Source organism: Podarcis gaigeae (genome assembly GCF_964106915.1).
Source record: "Podarcis gaigeae genome assembly, chromosome: 2".
NCBI classification, from domain to species: domain Eukaryota; kingdom Metazoa; phylum Chordata; class Lepidosauria; order Squamata; family Lacertidae; genus Podarcis; species Podarcis gaigeae.
This window is the reverse complement of record NC_139679.1, coordinates 101,113,139-101,130,108: the sequence shown is the minus strand read 5'-3', so window position 1 is coordinate 101,130,108 and position 16,970 is coordinate 101,113,139. Positions and strand designations below refer to the sequence as shown.

The 16,970-nt window shown below is 43.3% G+C and overlaps 1 protein-coding gene and 1 long non-coding RNA gene across 51 annotated transcripts in view; one reads left to right on the top strand and one right to left on the bottom strand.

Moving 5' to 3' along the window:
- Positions 1–16,970, bottom strand: part of MAGI1 (membrane associated guanylate kinase, WW and PDZ domain containing 1) — a 475,361-nt gene that overhangs the window by 63,672 nt on the left and 394,719 nt on the right. For 39 of the 50 annotated variants that reach the window (XM_083722580.1, XM_083722597.1, XM_083722572.1 and 36 more), the window contains 2 exons: positions 14,286–14,471; positions 12,130–12,750 (listed from right to left, as the gene is read on the bottom strand). In XM_083722580.1, coding sequence (XP_083578706.1) covers positions 12,130–12,750; positions 14,286–14,471 — 807 coding nt within the window. The remainder of the gene's footprint in view (positions 1–12,129; positions 12,751–14,285; positions 14,472–16,970) is intronic. The other 11 variants (XM_083722583.1, XM_083722599.1, XM_083722619.1 and 8 more) reach the window with 1 other exon arrangement.
- LOC310838190 overlaps positions 1–16,970 on the top strand; it is a 582,108-nt gene that overhangs the window by 269,064 nt on the left and 296,074 nt on the right. The window lies entirely within an intron of this gene.

The following is a 16,970-nucleotide window of genomic DNA, read 5'->3' as shown; positions in this document are numbered from 1 at the left end:
CCCGTCACGGGGATTCGAACCGCTGACCTCCTGATCAGCAAGTCCTAGGCTCTGTGGTTTAACCCACAGCGCCACCCATAGACCCACTGAAATTAATGAGCCACATCCATTAACTTCGGGGGGGGTGTCTGTTCTGAGTAGGATTAGCACTGGATACAGCCCAAGGTTAACAACAGCATCGCCACCAAGACTGAAAGGGGGATAGGTTTCACAAACAAGTATTTTTAAGCTAATGAATGCCATGGATTAGAACTGTCTCTGCTAGGGTAACAAACAGAAACTCCCCCGAGAAGATTTCATTAGCAAGCAGCAAGAAGGTAACTTGCTGTAAATGTCATGCAGTGAAAGATGAGACTTAGCCTTCCCCTTGCCATCAGTCATTGTCTTTGGGGAATATAGCCATCTACCCAAGAAAACTTACTTTAGCATTTATATAGTAAGTTGGTCATCATCACTAAGTTTGGATATTCTGATGTTCCTCCCCCATTCTCTGATTTAACAGGGATGCATGGCAAAATGTTCACTCTGGAGGTGTTATAAATGTCCAGCTTGAAAATGATTGCATGCATAGTGTGCTAAGCTACCGCTTGTTGCAAAGTTGCATTCATCTTTCATCAAGGCTAGCCTGCAACATGGCCTGAAGGGGCGTGCTGTAGAAAATGAAAGTGCAGCAGGATCATTACACTCCAGAAAAGGGTAGCATGGCATGGCAAAACTGAATAGGGAAACCTTTTTCGCCCTCTTGCGCAACACTAGACCTTGCAGACATTCAATGAAGCTGAATGCTGGAAGATGCAGGGTGGAGAAAATCAAGATTTCTTCACACAGCGCATAAACAAAGTATGGTGTTCACTCCCAAAGTTGATTCTTCAAACAGCTCTTGTTTATTCACAGGACAGAACTGAACTGAAGGGTTCAGCCAGCCTGCTTATATAGAGTTCCACTAGAACGCAACAGTAACCATTTTCTGTAACTATCCAATCACTGAACGTCACTTTCAATCCCTTATTTGCATATGTGGACCTGAGTGAAAACTATCTACAGTATCCCTCTGCTGGCCCAGGGTGAGAACTTCAGTACATAACAAGACCATCTCATGGTGGATAAGACTAGCCATGGCTACAAGCTACCAGGTCAGCCCATTGCATTCATCTGGCTCAGGATTGTCAACATTGATTGGCAGTGGGCCTCCAACGTTGGAGGAAGGAGTCTTTCCTACCCCTACCTGGAGATGCTAGGGACTGAACTAGGGCTTGTGTATACAAAGCATGAGCTCTATCACTGAGCAATGGTCCTTTTGTAGTAGGAGAGAAGCATTAGGAGTAGATAGAGGTGGCTTGAGCACAAAGAAATGGAGACATGAGTGAATTGAAATAGTGCCCTCTGCTGGACGGGAAGTCTCACAGCAAATAATTACAAACAAATCTAGCTCCTCACAGAAATAAAATAAAATAAAATAAAATAGAGGCTATATTCATTTTAGCTATCCGTGTAATACGTTAAAACTTACTTTCTTTGCAAAAGGGAATTCATGCCCAAGACTAATTTAATATTCCTATCAGTTAAAGGAATCATGTGTATGCACAGGGTTCCTCCCAAAAGAAGGGAATAGAGCATTTAAATGAAACTAATTATCACTGAGATTATCATAAACATCTGAACCAAAACATTTCTCTCATTGTTCAGTGCTATTAAAGCCGTGTTTGGGAGCAGCTTCTTCTACTTAGCAAATGACACTTTGGGAAAAAGGATAATCACGCGCTATTAAGCATTTCGTATGTAATACTTTTACTGTTTCATAATGACTTTGATGTTTTACTATATTACGGGGGGAAACTATCAGCTACAGAGTTTCTTGCTATATTAATAAATTCCCTTTGCACAACATTTCTGCTGCTCTGTGAACGGGAAATTTTTTATTGCTTTCTAAAATAGATGGTCAGTCTGGAGTTCCATGAATCATGCTGGCAGCTACCAATATAATAACATAAAGTAATTAATAATCAAGCTCATTAACCAATGGAACTTAAGACCTTCTTGAATGCCCCCTTTCCCTAATATTAATGCAAAACTAATCAACCCTGAGAGCTCATGGACCTCTGTATTGGCAGATCAAGACTTCAAGATGAAAGGCAAACAGAGCTGGGTTGGCGATTCTACAGAAAGTTAGAACACTGGGTACAGTGGTGCCCCGCAAGACGAATGCCTCGCTAAACGAAAAACCCGCAAGACGAAAGGGTTTTCCGATTTTTAGCGGCTTCGCAAGACGAATTTCCCTATGGGCTTGCTTCACAGGACAAAAGCCCATAGGGAAATCTCCGGGGACAGCGGGGAAGCGCAGCGCGCCTTCTCCTCTGTTCCCGGACCTGTCCTGAAGGCTTGCGGTGGGAGGTCCGTGAACAGAGGAGAAGGCGTGCAGTGCTTCTTCTCTGTTCCCGGGGTTTGCGGTGGGAGGAGGGTTTTTCCTCCCCACCGCCAACAACCTAGGAAGCTGCGAATGTCTGCCCCGCGCGAGGGGTGCTCTGCTGTTCTGAAGGCTGGCGGTGGGGAGAAAAGTCCTTCTCCCCCCCGTCAGCCTTCAGAGGAGGTCCGGGGACAGGCGGTCTCCCTAGGAACGCATTAATTGATTTTCAATGCATTCCTATGGGAAACCGTGCTTCGCAAGACGAAAAACTGGCAAGAAGAAAAAACTTGCGGAACGAATTAATTTCGTCTTGCGAGGCACCACTGTACAGTACATTCCGAGATAAGGGATGCCTCTCAGCTTCCCTGGGAACCTGAAAAAGGGAGACATTTCTATGTATTTTTAAAACAGGGGCATCCATCCTACTCTAGACAGACAATAAAAGTGTAAAACAAATCTCTCACCACGTGGCCAGGGAGCCAATGTAAGCTCCCTGTGACTCAGGAAATGCACGTCAATATGTTTGACTTCCAAGTGCAAAACAAGGAGCTCTTAATTATTAACACTAATGGTCAATAATGCTCTTTGGTGGAGAAGGCAGGAGGATACTAAACTAACTCTGCATAAAACGTTGCCAGCAGAATTTTAATAAAAGATTAGATGAATAAAGCCCCATTTCAAGGACTTTGCGAAAGTCAAAACGACTCCAGGCTTGGTACAAAATAAAAAGAGGGGGAAAGAAGACAGAAAGTCTGGATGGATTGGGTTTTTTGGGGGGGATTTGATTGCTTGCGCAAGCAAGTCCTTTAGAAGTGTGTGTTTTTAATGAAAAAAAGTATACATCATAACTTATGAAGCACAGTGTTAGCTTTGTCAAGAAAATGCAGGTCCAGAAGATACACGCATGCAACTCATTTCTGGTTCTAATTCTACATTCACTTATCCCAAGCCAGAGCTCAGAACTCCTCAAAGTTTGATTATTATTTTTTTGCATCTTCAAGGTGTAGAATCAGTGGACCTGAGCTGAAAGAACAATTTCTTGCAAATAATTCTTCATTGGAGGGCTAGTGATCACATCAAACAGGGAAATGGCTACCTTTCCACCATGCAGTTCATATTCAACAGGAAAAGACCAAGGTAATCAACATACGAGTTGTGAATCACCATCTACTGACTTCAGTTGTCTCCTTCTTTGTGTGCTTAGAATCATTCTCTTCTCGCACCAGTTGCAAACAGTTGAACCAGGCAGGAATGGGCAGAAACAGAGCAGCCACTCATGCTTGCACCTGGATCCAGGTGTCAGCCCTCTGTCTTGAACCTGTTGCTTCACTAAATCATTGCTTTTCTCAAACCACTGGTGGACTGTTGGACTCAAGTAGGATGGACACATGCTCTTTAATATTTCACGGTGGAGGAGGGACACAGTTGCTTGCACACTTGCTTAGGGACACACAGGCTAGCTGCCTCAAGGCCTCACCCAGCAACAGGTGAGTACGCCACTTGCTGTACACTATGCAACAGACTGTCCAAAACGGCTTAAAAATCCCAGAGGATGCTTGTTATGAAGCTGTCATATTCTGAGATAGACCACTGTTCCATCTACTCCAGGGCTGTCTCTTCTGGCTGGTGGTGACTCTACTTTCTCATGCAGAGATCTTTCCCCTGATGCAGGGGGTCATGGTTCCCATGGAGCACTCTGATTCAGACCAAGAGAAGGAGGCATTTGAGGAGGAGAACTTGGAAGGAGTCTACACAGCACAGGCTTTGTGATGATGCCCCCCACCCTTGGATGTTCCCAGATCTACTGACAAGGCAGGAGACTCCCTGCCTTCTTCCCTACCTGTGAAGGATGAGGACGGCTCACGGGCATGACCTGCTCTGACCGGGGGGGGGGGGAGAGGATTCAGAAAGGGTCGTGCTGTCTCTCAGGAACTCTACACCTACAGGCCAAGAATTCCCACAGGGACACAGATTTTCATGCGTAGCTTGGCCATTTGCCACCTCTGCTTACAAGCTTGGTGGGTAGGGCAGGGAAACTTGTTGGAACAACCTCACAGCTCCTGTGAAGTTGCTAATAGTGAACTCCTGAATCTTGCTCCTTATTCCCAGACTGGATGTGTAGATATTACTCCTTTGCCTTGTAAGACTAGATTTTGCTCCTTCCCAGTCATGGAGTTTGTACCAGTAAGGCTGCTATAATAAAAATCAACTTCTTTACCTGTAAGCAAGGGCACCTGTTGATGGTTTTATGCAGGAATCAGGACACCAGGAACTTGGTGTCTTCTACATGCAAAGGACTTGTTCTACCACTATGCTGTGGCCTCTTTTCCCTCAATTAAAGAGACACCAGAAAAACAAAATTACCTCAGAATATATTATCAGCATTCAAAATACACCTCAGCAGCAGCTGCAGTGTGTGAAATCACAGGCTGCACAGCATCTTTGTGTTAATGCACATGCAGTCTTTTTAGTTATTTATTTAATTTAGAATAACTAATTACCGTATTTTTCTATCTATAAGACGCCCCCATGTACAATACAACTCTGATTTAAGAAAATGGGAGGAAATCTAGCCATGTATAAGACGCCCCCAAATTTTGTAAATTATTTTTTAGGGGGGAACCTCGTCTTATACATGGAAAAATATGGTATATCCCATTTTATATCCCCAATAAGTTCTCAAAGGGGCTTTCAAAAAATTCTCACAATACCCACTTTATAACTTTTACTGATATACCATAAATAAAACAGAGGCCAAGCTCTGATAAGTGTTGTTTCCTGGAGTTCTCATTCATGTTATTATCATGAGGCAACTCCAAAAGAGAAAAAATGAGAAGGGCAAAATAGCGACAGCAGTTTACCAATTAAACTGTATGAGATAAAACTTTGTTTTCAACAATGGCCAGGCTTCAGACAGCACACAAGGCCCTTCTTGGTTGTTTGCCTCCCTCTACCAATGGAATCCACTTATTTCTTGCTTATGAAAAACCTTCCCCAAGCTGGTGTCCTTCAGGTGTTTTAGACTCATAACTCCCATCATCTCTGGCCATTGCTTATGCTGGCTGAGAATGATGGGAGCTGAAGTCCAACAACATCTGCAGGGGACCAGACTGAGGAGAATGCCTCAGAACATGGAGTTGCAAGCCACCTTTTATGGCTAATTGCTAATAGGTATTCATGCTCCATTAACTTGATTAATTGGGGAGGGCGGGGGTCTTCCTTAAAAAGGCATCGAAGCTAACTACATCTTATGATGCTGAACACAATACATTATGTGTTGTATTAAGTGGGATTGTCTTGCCTGAACTCCATCTGTGGCCGGTCTGTTCAACAGGTAATCCCCAAGAGGGAGGGAGGGAGAGAGAGAAATTTCTCCCACTTTTCACAAAGCCACAATATCAGCTTAAAGCTCGGGCACAAAGATGGGCAGCCTGTGGCTCCTCAGATGCTGTTGGACACCAACTCCAATCAGCCCCAACCAGCGCGGCCAAAGGTTAGGATGATGGTAGAGCATGAAACTTTTATTCTCAGGATCCTGGGCAAAAGATTCTTGCATTTCAGGGGCTAGATGATCCTGATGGTCCCTTCTGACCCTAAAATCCTATGATCCTATAGGGAGGGCCCAATGGTTAGCCTATATTAATGTAAGCGACACAAGCAGCAAAAGCAAACAAAAGCGAGCCTCCTCATATTTGCATTTTTCTAGCCAATTGCTGAAAGGGAAGGGCCGTCCTGTAGATGAGGCAGGGAAGAAGAATTAAACCAAGGTGTTTCAGAAATGTGACCAGTTAAATTCAAGTATCCGGTAATAGCCAAATCCCAAGACGCTGCAGAGCCGTTCTCAAGAAGCAGAACGCACCTGCAATCCATTTATGCCTTCCCTGGAAAACGGATGTGCACTAGGGGTCCCGTGACTCACTCTGAGCAACTACTACAGCCATTTCCTTGAATCCTAGGCACATAGCTGTCAACTTTTCCCTTTTCTTGCGAGGAATCCTATTCGGAATAAGGGAATTTCCCTTTAAAAAAGGGAAACGTTGACAGCTATGCCTAGGCACCTCCTTGAGGCTACTGGCGTCGTGTGTTTACGGGGATGCTTAATCAATCACTCAGCTGCAACCTTTCCAACCAAACTCAGCTGCGGCCTCGGTATTTCATGCTTCCCAAATTATGCACAGAAGCCCCTTGCGCTGAGCATAGCATGGCAATCTGCTCTCAGCAAGCCAGGATAAAATATGGTTGTCCTCTTAGCTGAGACAATTTAACGTCTGCTCGAGTTACCGGCATGTAAGGAATAGCTGGGAGAATGGAGAATATCATCTCTAGTTAAATCTGCCTTGTTTAATGCACAATATAAGGTTCTGCTGTGCCACCTTGTGTTATATCAAATCACATCTGATATAAAACACCAGCACAAGGCTAGGGAATGCCTAGCAATAAAACACAGATAATAACTGAATTATTATTATTTTGCAGAAGGGCCCATTACTGAAATTTAACAGTGTTAGCAAGGACTTTGTTTAAACTAGATGGTATTGTCCACTAAGCACCAAGAACTGGAACAGGGTCTTGTAGCAGCTTAAACGCTATCAGATTTATTGTAGCATAAGCCTTCATGGACCACAGCCTACTTTATCAGATGTATCTGATAAAGTGAGCTTTAGCCCATGAAAGATTATGTCACAATAAATCAGATGATCTTTAAGGTGCTACGAAATTCTGGGTATTTTTTCCCCCTGAGGGGGGAGTTCCAATGACTTAACACAACTAGCCCTATGGAATTGGCACCAAATACTTGAGGTCTGTTCAAAGAACTTGTTTTTTTGTTGCTGCTGTTGTATAACCCAACAGAAACAGGACTGGCTTTGGCCACCTTTTCCTTATCCTCATTTCAAGGGTCTATTTAAAACATCTGATCGATTACTCAAAAGAAAATCCTCTCCCACTTCCTAGTACTTTTAACCAACAAACCACCAACATAACCAGCCGACAGCTGCATACCCAAATTTTGCACATGTTGCACAACAACCGTGTTAAGCAAATGGAAGAGAATTTATTTCCACCATATTCCCTGCGGGCTAAAATTATTTTTCCATCTCAATTATACTAATTGCCTATTTGCTTAATTTTCTACAACAGTCTTCCCAGCATTCCAAACTTCGTGCCAATTGTGCAAGCTTAGGAAATGGTATGAGATACTGTATCTGCAATTTAAATAATAGAATCATAGAACTGTGGAGTTGTAAGGGACCCTGTGGGTCATTTAGTCTAACCTAGAGCTCTCAAAATTTCTTGGGGGAAGCCATGGCTGTTTATAAAGAAGCACCACAGTGGATTAAAAGTGTGGCAGCAAACTCTTCTTCCAGTTGCCTGATTCATACATTATAATCTTGATGCAACGGATACTTCAGAACACATGGCTGCTGATGGTACAAAAGCAGCTAGCTCTATGGTTCAATAACAGTTCAGTCATACATTTTGACTCCTCATTTTTGTGGAAATACGACAGCATAGCTGAAACCAAACAAACAAGACAGAGAATTGCTTTATCCAAAACAGCACCCACATAGTTCTGTTTTCAGGCACTTACTGTAACCTATGAATCAAACCTCGCTTTATTTGATGAGTAACTTTGAGACAGCATACGCAACAATATTGTGGGTTTTATTTTCACACGGTGCTTTATTTTTCCTCCGCATCTGCTTCATTTACCTCCCTCTTCCCGTCCTTTAACCTGACAGGGTCTGTGGGCACAAGCAAGTCTAATATCGCAAGTCACAGCTCCAGATGAAGATGCATTGTAGTAAATATTTTACGGGCTGCTCTTTCCCTGGCTATGCGCCTTGCATTTTAACAATCAGGCATAATTGTCAAGAGCACACGAGCGGCCCGGAGCTGGCTGAGCTTTTCAAATCTATTACTCATCCATTTCTGATATTTCTCTGCCTTAGTAACCACCGCTGACAAAGTCTTTCGACAACTCTGAACACCAGCCTTTTGTGCCACGCAGCAGAGGATGCCTACTGAAGCCGGTGTGAACACAAGCAGCGTGTTAATAAAATAAACGCCTGACATCAAGGCGTCTCCCCAGCACTCTCTTCAGTGGACAGCAGAGGGAGAAGGAGGGAAATGCAACCCGCAGAATCATCTCCTTCAAGAGAGATGGGGAAAGAGTTTGATCATAAAGGGGGAGCCACACAAACACTTCTCAGAAGCGTAGCAAAATTATGAATACTGATACCCGTATCAGGGACCTATAGCTCTAGAAAAGGAACAGGCAACAGTCGGTGGTTGTAAAAAGAAAAGAAAAGAAGAGGACTCTGTTACCTAAAATAGTTTTGTGGAACTGGGTTCTTCAGAAAGTAAAATATTTCTTATCCCCACAGGAATGAGCTGCATCAGTTAATGCTTCCTTGCCTATACAACTACTAAAAGACTCATTTCTCTTTGCTACTCTTTGCTTTGATCGCCAGAGGCACAAGTAATAAAGGAAGTCTAGAAACCACAAAAATCATTTCAAAACTTTGGGCTTGCTCTGTGTGTGCGTATATAATTTTTTACAATACAAATTGTATGTGCAATTGCCTATTCTTCAGTTAGCTCAGGCTTAGTGTGCATGACAATACTATGCCAAATTATACTTCAGGTGCCAACTCTCCAGCCTGCCCTTTTCCCTGCCTTCATGCAAAGGCAGTAATGCACGCAAAAAACGAGGCAGACACCATTAGCAGCTCATAACATCTGTCATAATATCTTCTCCCCATTTTGGAATGGAGTCATCGCAAGGTGACTTCTAACCCATATTGTCTATTCTCCAACCTTGTTGCCCCATACAGTATACATAAGGTAAAGGTAAAGGTACCCCTGCCCGTACGGGCCAGTCTTGACAGACTCTAGGGTTGTGCGCTCATCTCACTCTATAGGCCGGGAGCCAGCGCTGTCCGCAGACACTTCCAGGTCATGTGGCCAGCGTGAGAAGCTGCATCTGGCGAGCCAGCGCAGCACATGGAACGCTGTTTACCTTCCCGCTGGTAAGCGGTCCCTATTTATCTACTTGCACCCGGGGGTGCTTTCGAACTGCTAGGTTGGCAGGCGCTGGGACTGAACGACGGGAGCGCACTCCGCCACGGGGATTCAAACCGCCGACCATGAGATCATCAAGTCCTAGGCGCCGAGGTTTTACCCACAGCGCCACCCGCGTCCCTAGTATACATACTGTATACATAGAAGTTACCCAATCATCAAAAACTCTAGAAATCTGAGATGGGTCAAGCCATTACTGCTGCTTTTTGGGGGGGGGGAGGGGCACGTTCTGTGGTTGTGAATTGTCAGATCTCCTGATGTCGAGAACTGATGCATTTACTGTGCAATGATTTATAAAATCTCTGAGATACTCAGAAGGTATGCATTGCATAAAGAGGACGTGGGTTTGCCTATGATAGAGCACAGGCAGGTAGGCACAGCCCACCCGGTATATGGCTGAGTTGAGAAACCCCTGGACTGGGATGGATGCAATGCGGCAGGGAAACACAGGGAAGATAGGAGAGAAAGAAAAAGCCCCTGTAAACATGGCGGCATGGTTCCTGCCCTGTTGCTGGGAGAAAGTCAAACGGTTGGCAGAGATTTCCTAAATAGGGATGGAACAAGCCCCCAAAGGTTGCAGACCCATGGGTGCAGCGAGTCTGTAGGAGCACAGTCCATGTGGCAACCTGTTGGGTGAATCTAAGGCTGAGCAAAGGTCCGTGTATCCAAATTCTAGCTCAACAAGTAAGGATGAGCTTCACCCACTCACAAAGTAGTCTTTTTCTCCCTCTTTGCACTTCCCTTCGGGGAAGTGGGGAGATAAAACCAAGAAGCTGCAGTTAACCACAGCTTCCCAGGATGTGCAAAGTGGGGGGGGGGGGAATAGGGTTAATGGCTTCCGAACAAGCCTGGATTTGGAAGTCCACATTAAGCTCACCTGTAGCTTCCTGGTTTGTTTCCTGCCCATTCCCAGGAAACAGGTGCAAAAGGGCTGCATGTAGGTGAAAGCTGCATGTGTATGTCCTGGCTGTGATCACGTGAATGTAGACAGCTGATGTCAGGCAGGTTATGAGAAAGCAAGAGACACAGCTCAGAAGTGATTAGCCCTCCCTCCTCTCAGAAAAGTACTGGATCACTTTCCCAAGCAGGTGGAAAGCATAATTAAGCACTGAGCATCAAAGCAGGGTACATAAAAATCAATGATTTTTTTAAAAAGAAAAATGATTGTTTTATTTAAATCAGGTTTTTAAAATTTAAATTGGATTTTTAAAATAAAATGCTTTTGGAAGAAAAAAATCTATCTAAGGATAGTTTTCTATTTAAGTTACATTATAGTCCAAAGGCTATTCATCAAGAAATAAGGATTTAAGTTTTTCATGTGTGCTAAAATGCAGTCTAAGGTTTGTTTGTTTGTTTGTTTTAAAAAAATTGTTTAACCACATCAGTTAACAAACACGGATACATATGCTACAATGTTATTGTTTTACTTAAATGAATTGTTTCAATTGTTACTAAGGAAATGATTATTTTTCTCCTTCTAATAAAGTACAGCAGAAAAGTTGTCCAAATATAAACAGTTAACTTATTAAACCTCACAATAATTTCATAATTATCGGTCTATGTATTTCTAATAGTATAACCAAATCAGTCATTTTTGATAGAACTGTAAAAACTACTCTGGAAATTTATTATTCCAGAAATGAAACCTTCATCTGGTTGTAAATATTAAGATTATACCAGCAAGATTGAGTCTTTCTGTAAAAAATAATAATGATTTAAATCAAGTCTTACTGACTAGTGATTTAAATCATGAGTTAAATCGTGATTTTAATGGATTTGAATCAAATCCACCCTGCACCAAAGAAACCCTTCTGGGGGTGCAAAAAGTTGAGCATGGCAACTAAAGCGAGGTCATAGCAATTCCTTTCCTTTGTTTCTGCAATAAGGTGATAGACTGATGCGGGACTAAAATATAAGACAGAAATGAGACTGATTAATTAAAAACAAATAAATCAAAAATCAGCTGACTCATCATTTCAGATTCTCATTAAAACTGGATACCTGCAGTTTCTGATCACACCATCTCATTATACCCAGGATATATAATGAGGAAGTTTAAATGTCAACCATGATTCCTATTTCCATATGCAGTTTGCTATGGAAATATTAATACTATGTGTCATTTTCTTTTTCTAATGCATCGGTACGGATGCATGTAAAATAAAATAAAAAATCGAAACTGCCAGGCTTCTAAGTATATGATGAAGAATCTCAATATTGAGCTTGCTTAACTATTCCACTTTCGGCGAGAAAACGCTTCTCAGCAATTCTGAGCCATATTGACTCGAGTCTCTTCCATATCTAAAATAAGCTTAGAATACCAGGGACACATCTTTTGTTATATTTCTACAGGGTTATTCAAAACAATGATCCAAATGAAGAGGCAAATGACTATCAGTTTTCATCAGCCTCAGGTGACTGTGTGTATTCAAACATATATGTTTGAAGCCAGGCATTTCCAACCTGGTATCGCCCAGAAATCGTTGGACTACAACTCCCATCATCGTTGGACTACAAACTGACCACTGGCAGCGGATGGGAACTGGAGTTCGACAACATCTGGATGGCACCTGGCTGGGAAAGGCTGCTTTTAAGTCCATGCTGTTCTGTGTGAATGAAAAGAAAATACACATCACACCTACCTCCTCGCTGTACAAGCAGTGTCACCTCGCTTCCTTTCGGGCATTCGATAAGCATATCCACCACTTGGTTGTGAGTGAGATTCTGGACATTCTTCTTACTGACTTCCACTATAAGATCCCCTTCTTTTAGGCCTCGGCACCTTGGGCTGTCAACGATTTGCTTCACTCTCTGTCCCCCGCCCCCGGGACTGTCTGCTATAGTGAAGCCAAAGCCCATGGGCCCTTTGATTATATGTACAGTGATGAGTTCAGGTTGCGTCGCTATAGAAGAAGCCAAAGAGACGGTGTCATTGGGGTAGCCGTGGGATCCGTTTGAGGAAACCTCAGCCGGGCTGCTGGGCCTGGGCTCCTTCATCCCGTTTACTTTCCCCGTTTTGCTGCCGTGACTCGCCGGGGAGTCATAGTTCTCCTGCCCGTTCACAATGATCGGTTCTTTATCCAAGATGGCCACAGAGGTCACTAGGCTCGTGTTGGGATCGTCGGGGTCGAAAGGCAGAGGATAGCCTCGGCAGAGTTCTAGATCCACGCTGGCGCCGATGGGGATCGACTGGAAGATTTTGACAACTTGAGCGTGCGTATGGCCCAGCACACATGTGTCATTCACACTGACGATAACGTCCCCTAGGGAGCAAGTGGACGAAAAGTCTGTGAATTTACACGCCCAAGCCTGTTGCATCAGCATATCATGGCATGGGGACTACCTTAGGTTTGCCGAAGTGCATATCCAGTCATCTTTTTTAAACATACATTTGACCAGCAAACCCTCAACACATTTTGCTATGTCAAAAGCTGTCTGAAAACCCCCACACTTTTATGGCAAGTTTTTAAATTTTGTGTCGTGGGTGGTGGCTGTTTTAAGAAACGTTATGCACAAACCTATTGGGCATGAAGCATCAAGTGCATTTGTCTTTGGATGCCTCAGACTTTTTAATCACTTTTTAACAGCAACTGTGAAGAGGAAAAGCACAGGAAAACCAAAATGGAGTTTTGTATGAACGACAAGCAAGCCGATGTGGTCAAATGGGCAGAATTTAGAGTCCAGACCTGGGTTTCTCTGAATCCTCGGTTCCTTATCTTTAAAGTAGAAACACCATGAAAAACAAAGGTGAAGGATGAAATATTGACCATAAGTTTGCTTTAAGATGGGAATCCCTAAATATCCCCAACACAATGAAACTTTTATAAGAAGACAAGGGCACTTGCAGAGGTGGTCGTGCAGACTAACTTACTGAGAAATAACTCCAAAAGGCAGTGGAATCTTCTTTTAATTTCTGGAACAAAGTAGCTGGGTTCCAGACGACTACAACACACTTAACTGCCATTCAATGTTGCTGATTAGAAACTCTTCAATTACACCCCCCGCCCCAAATAAAAAACCCCCAAACCTGCCTTATAACTGTGATAATCCCCTTGCTCGCTCGGATAGAGGGTGTGTGGAGCCTTTACATGGCTGGAATATAGCCTCCTGTAAAACGGTATGAGTCAAATCAGCCTCAGCCAATAAACAGGGATGGCCAATAAAGAGTTGTGGTCCATCGACATCTGGACGATGTCTAGGAGCTACATAAAAGGGGTCAACAAATGCTCGCCAACCCCTTTCAGTAGAGTGCCATGTTTCAAATGGATCCCATCTAGGTACAAAATATTACTTGTCAAGCATACGACACTGTGACAAGCCTGCTTGTTCTGTTGAGCATCAGAGATTCATTGATCAAGTGGCAGTTTGAAAGCATGTCAGAGTGCAAGTAGATAAATAGCTACCACTCTGGTGGGAAGGTAAGCGGTGTTTCCATGCACTGCTCCGGTTCACCAGAAGCGGCTTAGTCATGCTGGGCACATGACCCAGAAGCTGTATGCTGGCTCCCTCGGCCAATAAAGCGAGATGAGCGCCACAATCCCAGAGTCGGTCACGACTGGACCTAATGGTCAGGGGCCCCTTTACCTTTTTATAAACTGAGGTCACAGCAAACCGATACACCAGGCGCACCCCACCCCACCAATTCTGTGTCTTAACTTGCCATTTGACCTCAGATCTTCACGGTTTAAAAGCTCAAAAACCTCCATTCTCTGGACCACACCAGCTGCCCGAACCTGCTACTATTACATGAGCGCAAAGCATTTTGGGAGTGTTTTTGAAGCCAGATTGACAACACTACCTGTTTCCATTTTGCCATCCAGAGCTGCAGGCCCATCAAGCACCAAACTCTTTATCTGAAGAAATTCATCCGGTTCATCCCCGCCGACGACAGTGAAACCAAAACCCCTGCTGCTTTTCCTCAGTTTGGTGTGAATGAACTTTCCTTTCAGTTCAGATGGGTTCCGTGTGAAAAACGGCTTTCCTGCTGTGGAAGTTTCAGAAGTTTATAAACACGCCAAGAAAGGAAAGGAAGAAGAAAAAAAGAGACAAGCACGCCTCTCCACTACCCCCTTTCCTTAACCTCTCTCAGCAACACTATGAACTCACTTCTAAGGATGAGCAAGCTTTCAAGCTCCAGAGGGCTCCTTTTTTCCCCAAGCAGGTGAGAAACTCCCAGGAAGCTCAAAAGATGGGAGTACATTCTCCCCCAAGAAGGAGGCTCAATTAAAATGCATCGCTGTGACCATCTCTCCTCGTTTGGAACTGTTACAGCAATTAATACAGTAACATCCAATTCAAAAGGAAATTAAAGGCCAGCGATACAAGTTAATTCCCACTGTAATGCACATCCTAATTGCAAAAGTGCTTCTCTTTTTAAAGCAAGACAACCTTATTAAGTACAGCCGGTTATCGTCAAAGGCCTGGCCTGCACATCACACTTAGCCAAACTATGGCTTAGTGCAAACTCATGAGTGTCCTAGGACAGCTGGCTTGGTGCACCAAAGTGTTACAATAAGCTCAGAGCTTACAATCTCCAAATTGAGAAATATTTGGCCCTCAGTTCACGTGACCTTAGAAATTGGCTCTTTGACCAAGATGCCAATCAAGATAGAACATCCACTGTAGCTGCCCATAACTCTACTTGGTACCCCCAAATTAAGATCAACCATTCAAGGCCCCACTAACTTGAGACGCTGACTTTCCTGCAACTGCGTAGGGCATTTGTTGAACTAAGGTTCCAGCAGATGCCATCAGCATACTTAAGAGGGGAATTCCCCATATGGAACACAAATGCATTTATGGAGGCAATCAGGTCAATGATATCATGTCCTACCTGTAGATTTGCCCCCATATACATTGCACAGAGATTTTTTAAAAAATAATCTATTCTTAACTAATCGCCCCAGGAGGTGACAGTCAAACTTTTAGCTGATAAAAGATCTTGATATTATACACCTGGCAGCCAAATTTGCTTTGGCAGCTAAGAAGCTCATTCCGGATATGTGAATGGTCTCTAATTTTTTTAATTTTGTGCTGTAAACCTTTGTAGGGTATGTCGTGCGATTTCAGAGCAAACCCTTGCCTTGTCCTTTGGTCTACATTGTAAAGGCTATGCACAATAAATTGACTGACTGACTGACTGACTGATTGATTGATTGATTGATTGATTGATTGATTGGCATCTCCTCTTTGATCCCCCCTGGTCCTTTTGGTTGCCACATTGAACTAAGGAGTCGTGTGTGTGTGTGTGTGTGTTTTCTGGTTTATTTTGAGTGACAATAATAGCTTTGTAACACAGAGAATGGTCCTCTATGCACTAGCTGCAAAAAAATAAAAATAAAATAAAATCAGGTGAAAGGTGTTAAATAAAATCACTGCAATTATTGTGGTGATTCAGAGGTTTAATTTCAAATCAAGGTGGATTTGACTTTGCTGGTGCCTCTGGTAACCTCTGAATTACATCATGGATGTTGGCTCACATTACGGACACATAATCTGTATTGTTTTATTGGTACTGTTGCTGTGGGTTTGTCGTTGCCTGTGGCTAGAACAATAAACTGATACCGTACTGTACAGAGCTAAGAGGGCTCGTGGTTAAGCTCTCTTCAAACTAACCATGAGTAATAACCAAGGTTGGCTTTTGGTTACAGGTCATGGTTAGTCTGCAGAGAGCTTAACCATGAACGCAGGCAAGTCAGAACACAGGTTCATCAGATACAGTATTGTCTGGCAGCTGTTCCTCAAGTTCTTGAGCTGAGATATTTCCTGATATTACAGCATGCGCTGGAGAATGAATCTAGGCCCTTATCCATGTGCTCATCCATTGACCTATGGAGTCCTTTCCCCTTTAATTCCAACCCCACCCATGCCCACAACATCCGTAGGAACCGATTTGCACACTAGTATTAGAAATAACATTTTTCCTCCCATTGCTTTATAGGGCTGCAGCCTCATGGAAGTATCAAAACAGATGAATGCTATTGTTCAATTTGCAGCTGAAACTGAGAGCATCATATCTGATGAAAAGTGAGAAGGGGATACAAGGATGAACTGCTTGGAAACACGCACAGGCGAAATGCATAGGAGGGACCAAGAAACCGCAGATAATGTTATGTTGGCATTGTCCCCTCGCAAATAGCCATGATAAATACATCTTCGCCACAGGACAGCTATGGAATTGAAAGCTGCAGAAGAATTACACACAGCAGAGGAGAATACTTTTCAACACCGCAAGGGTGAATTTGGTATTTACAAAAATAGGTTTTTGCACACACCAGCCAAGACGACAAGGTGATACATAATATGACTCTCAAGGGTGACTCAGAACACCAAAGCTTTAAGCGGTGCTAATTATTTTTGAGCCTGAATGGATTTTTGAAAGTATAAAATCACCAAGCAAGGAGATGAGTATGCCATGGGGAACCTCTGAAGAAGAGATAAGTTATGTATTTATTCACTTAAATTCATTAGCAATTTTACCATT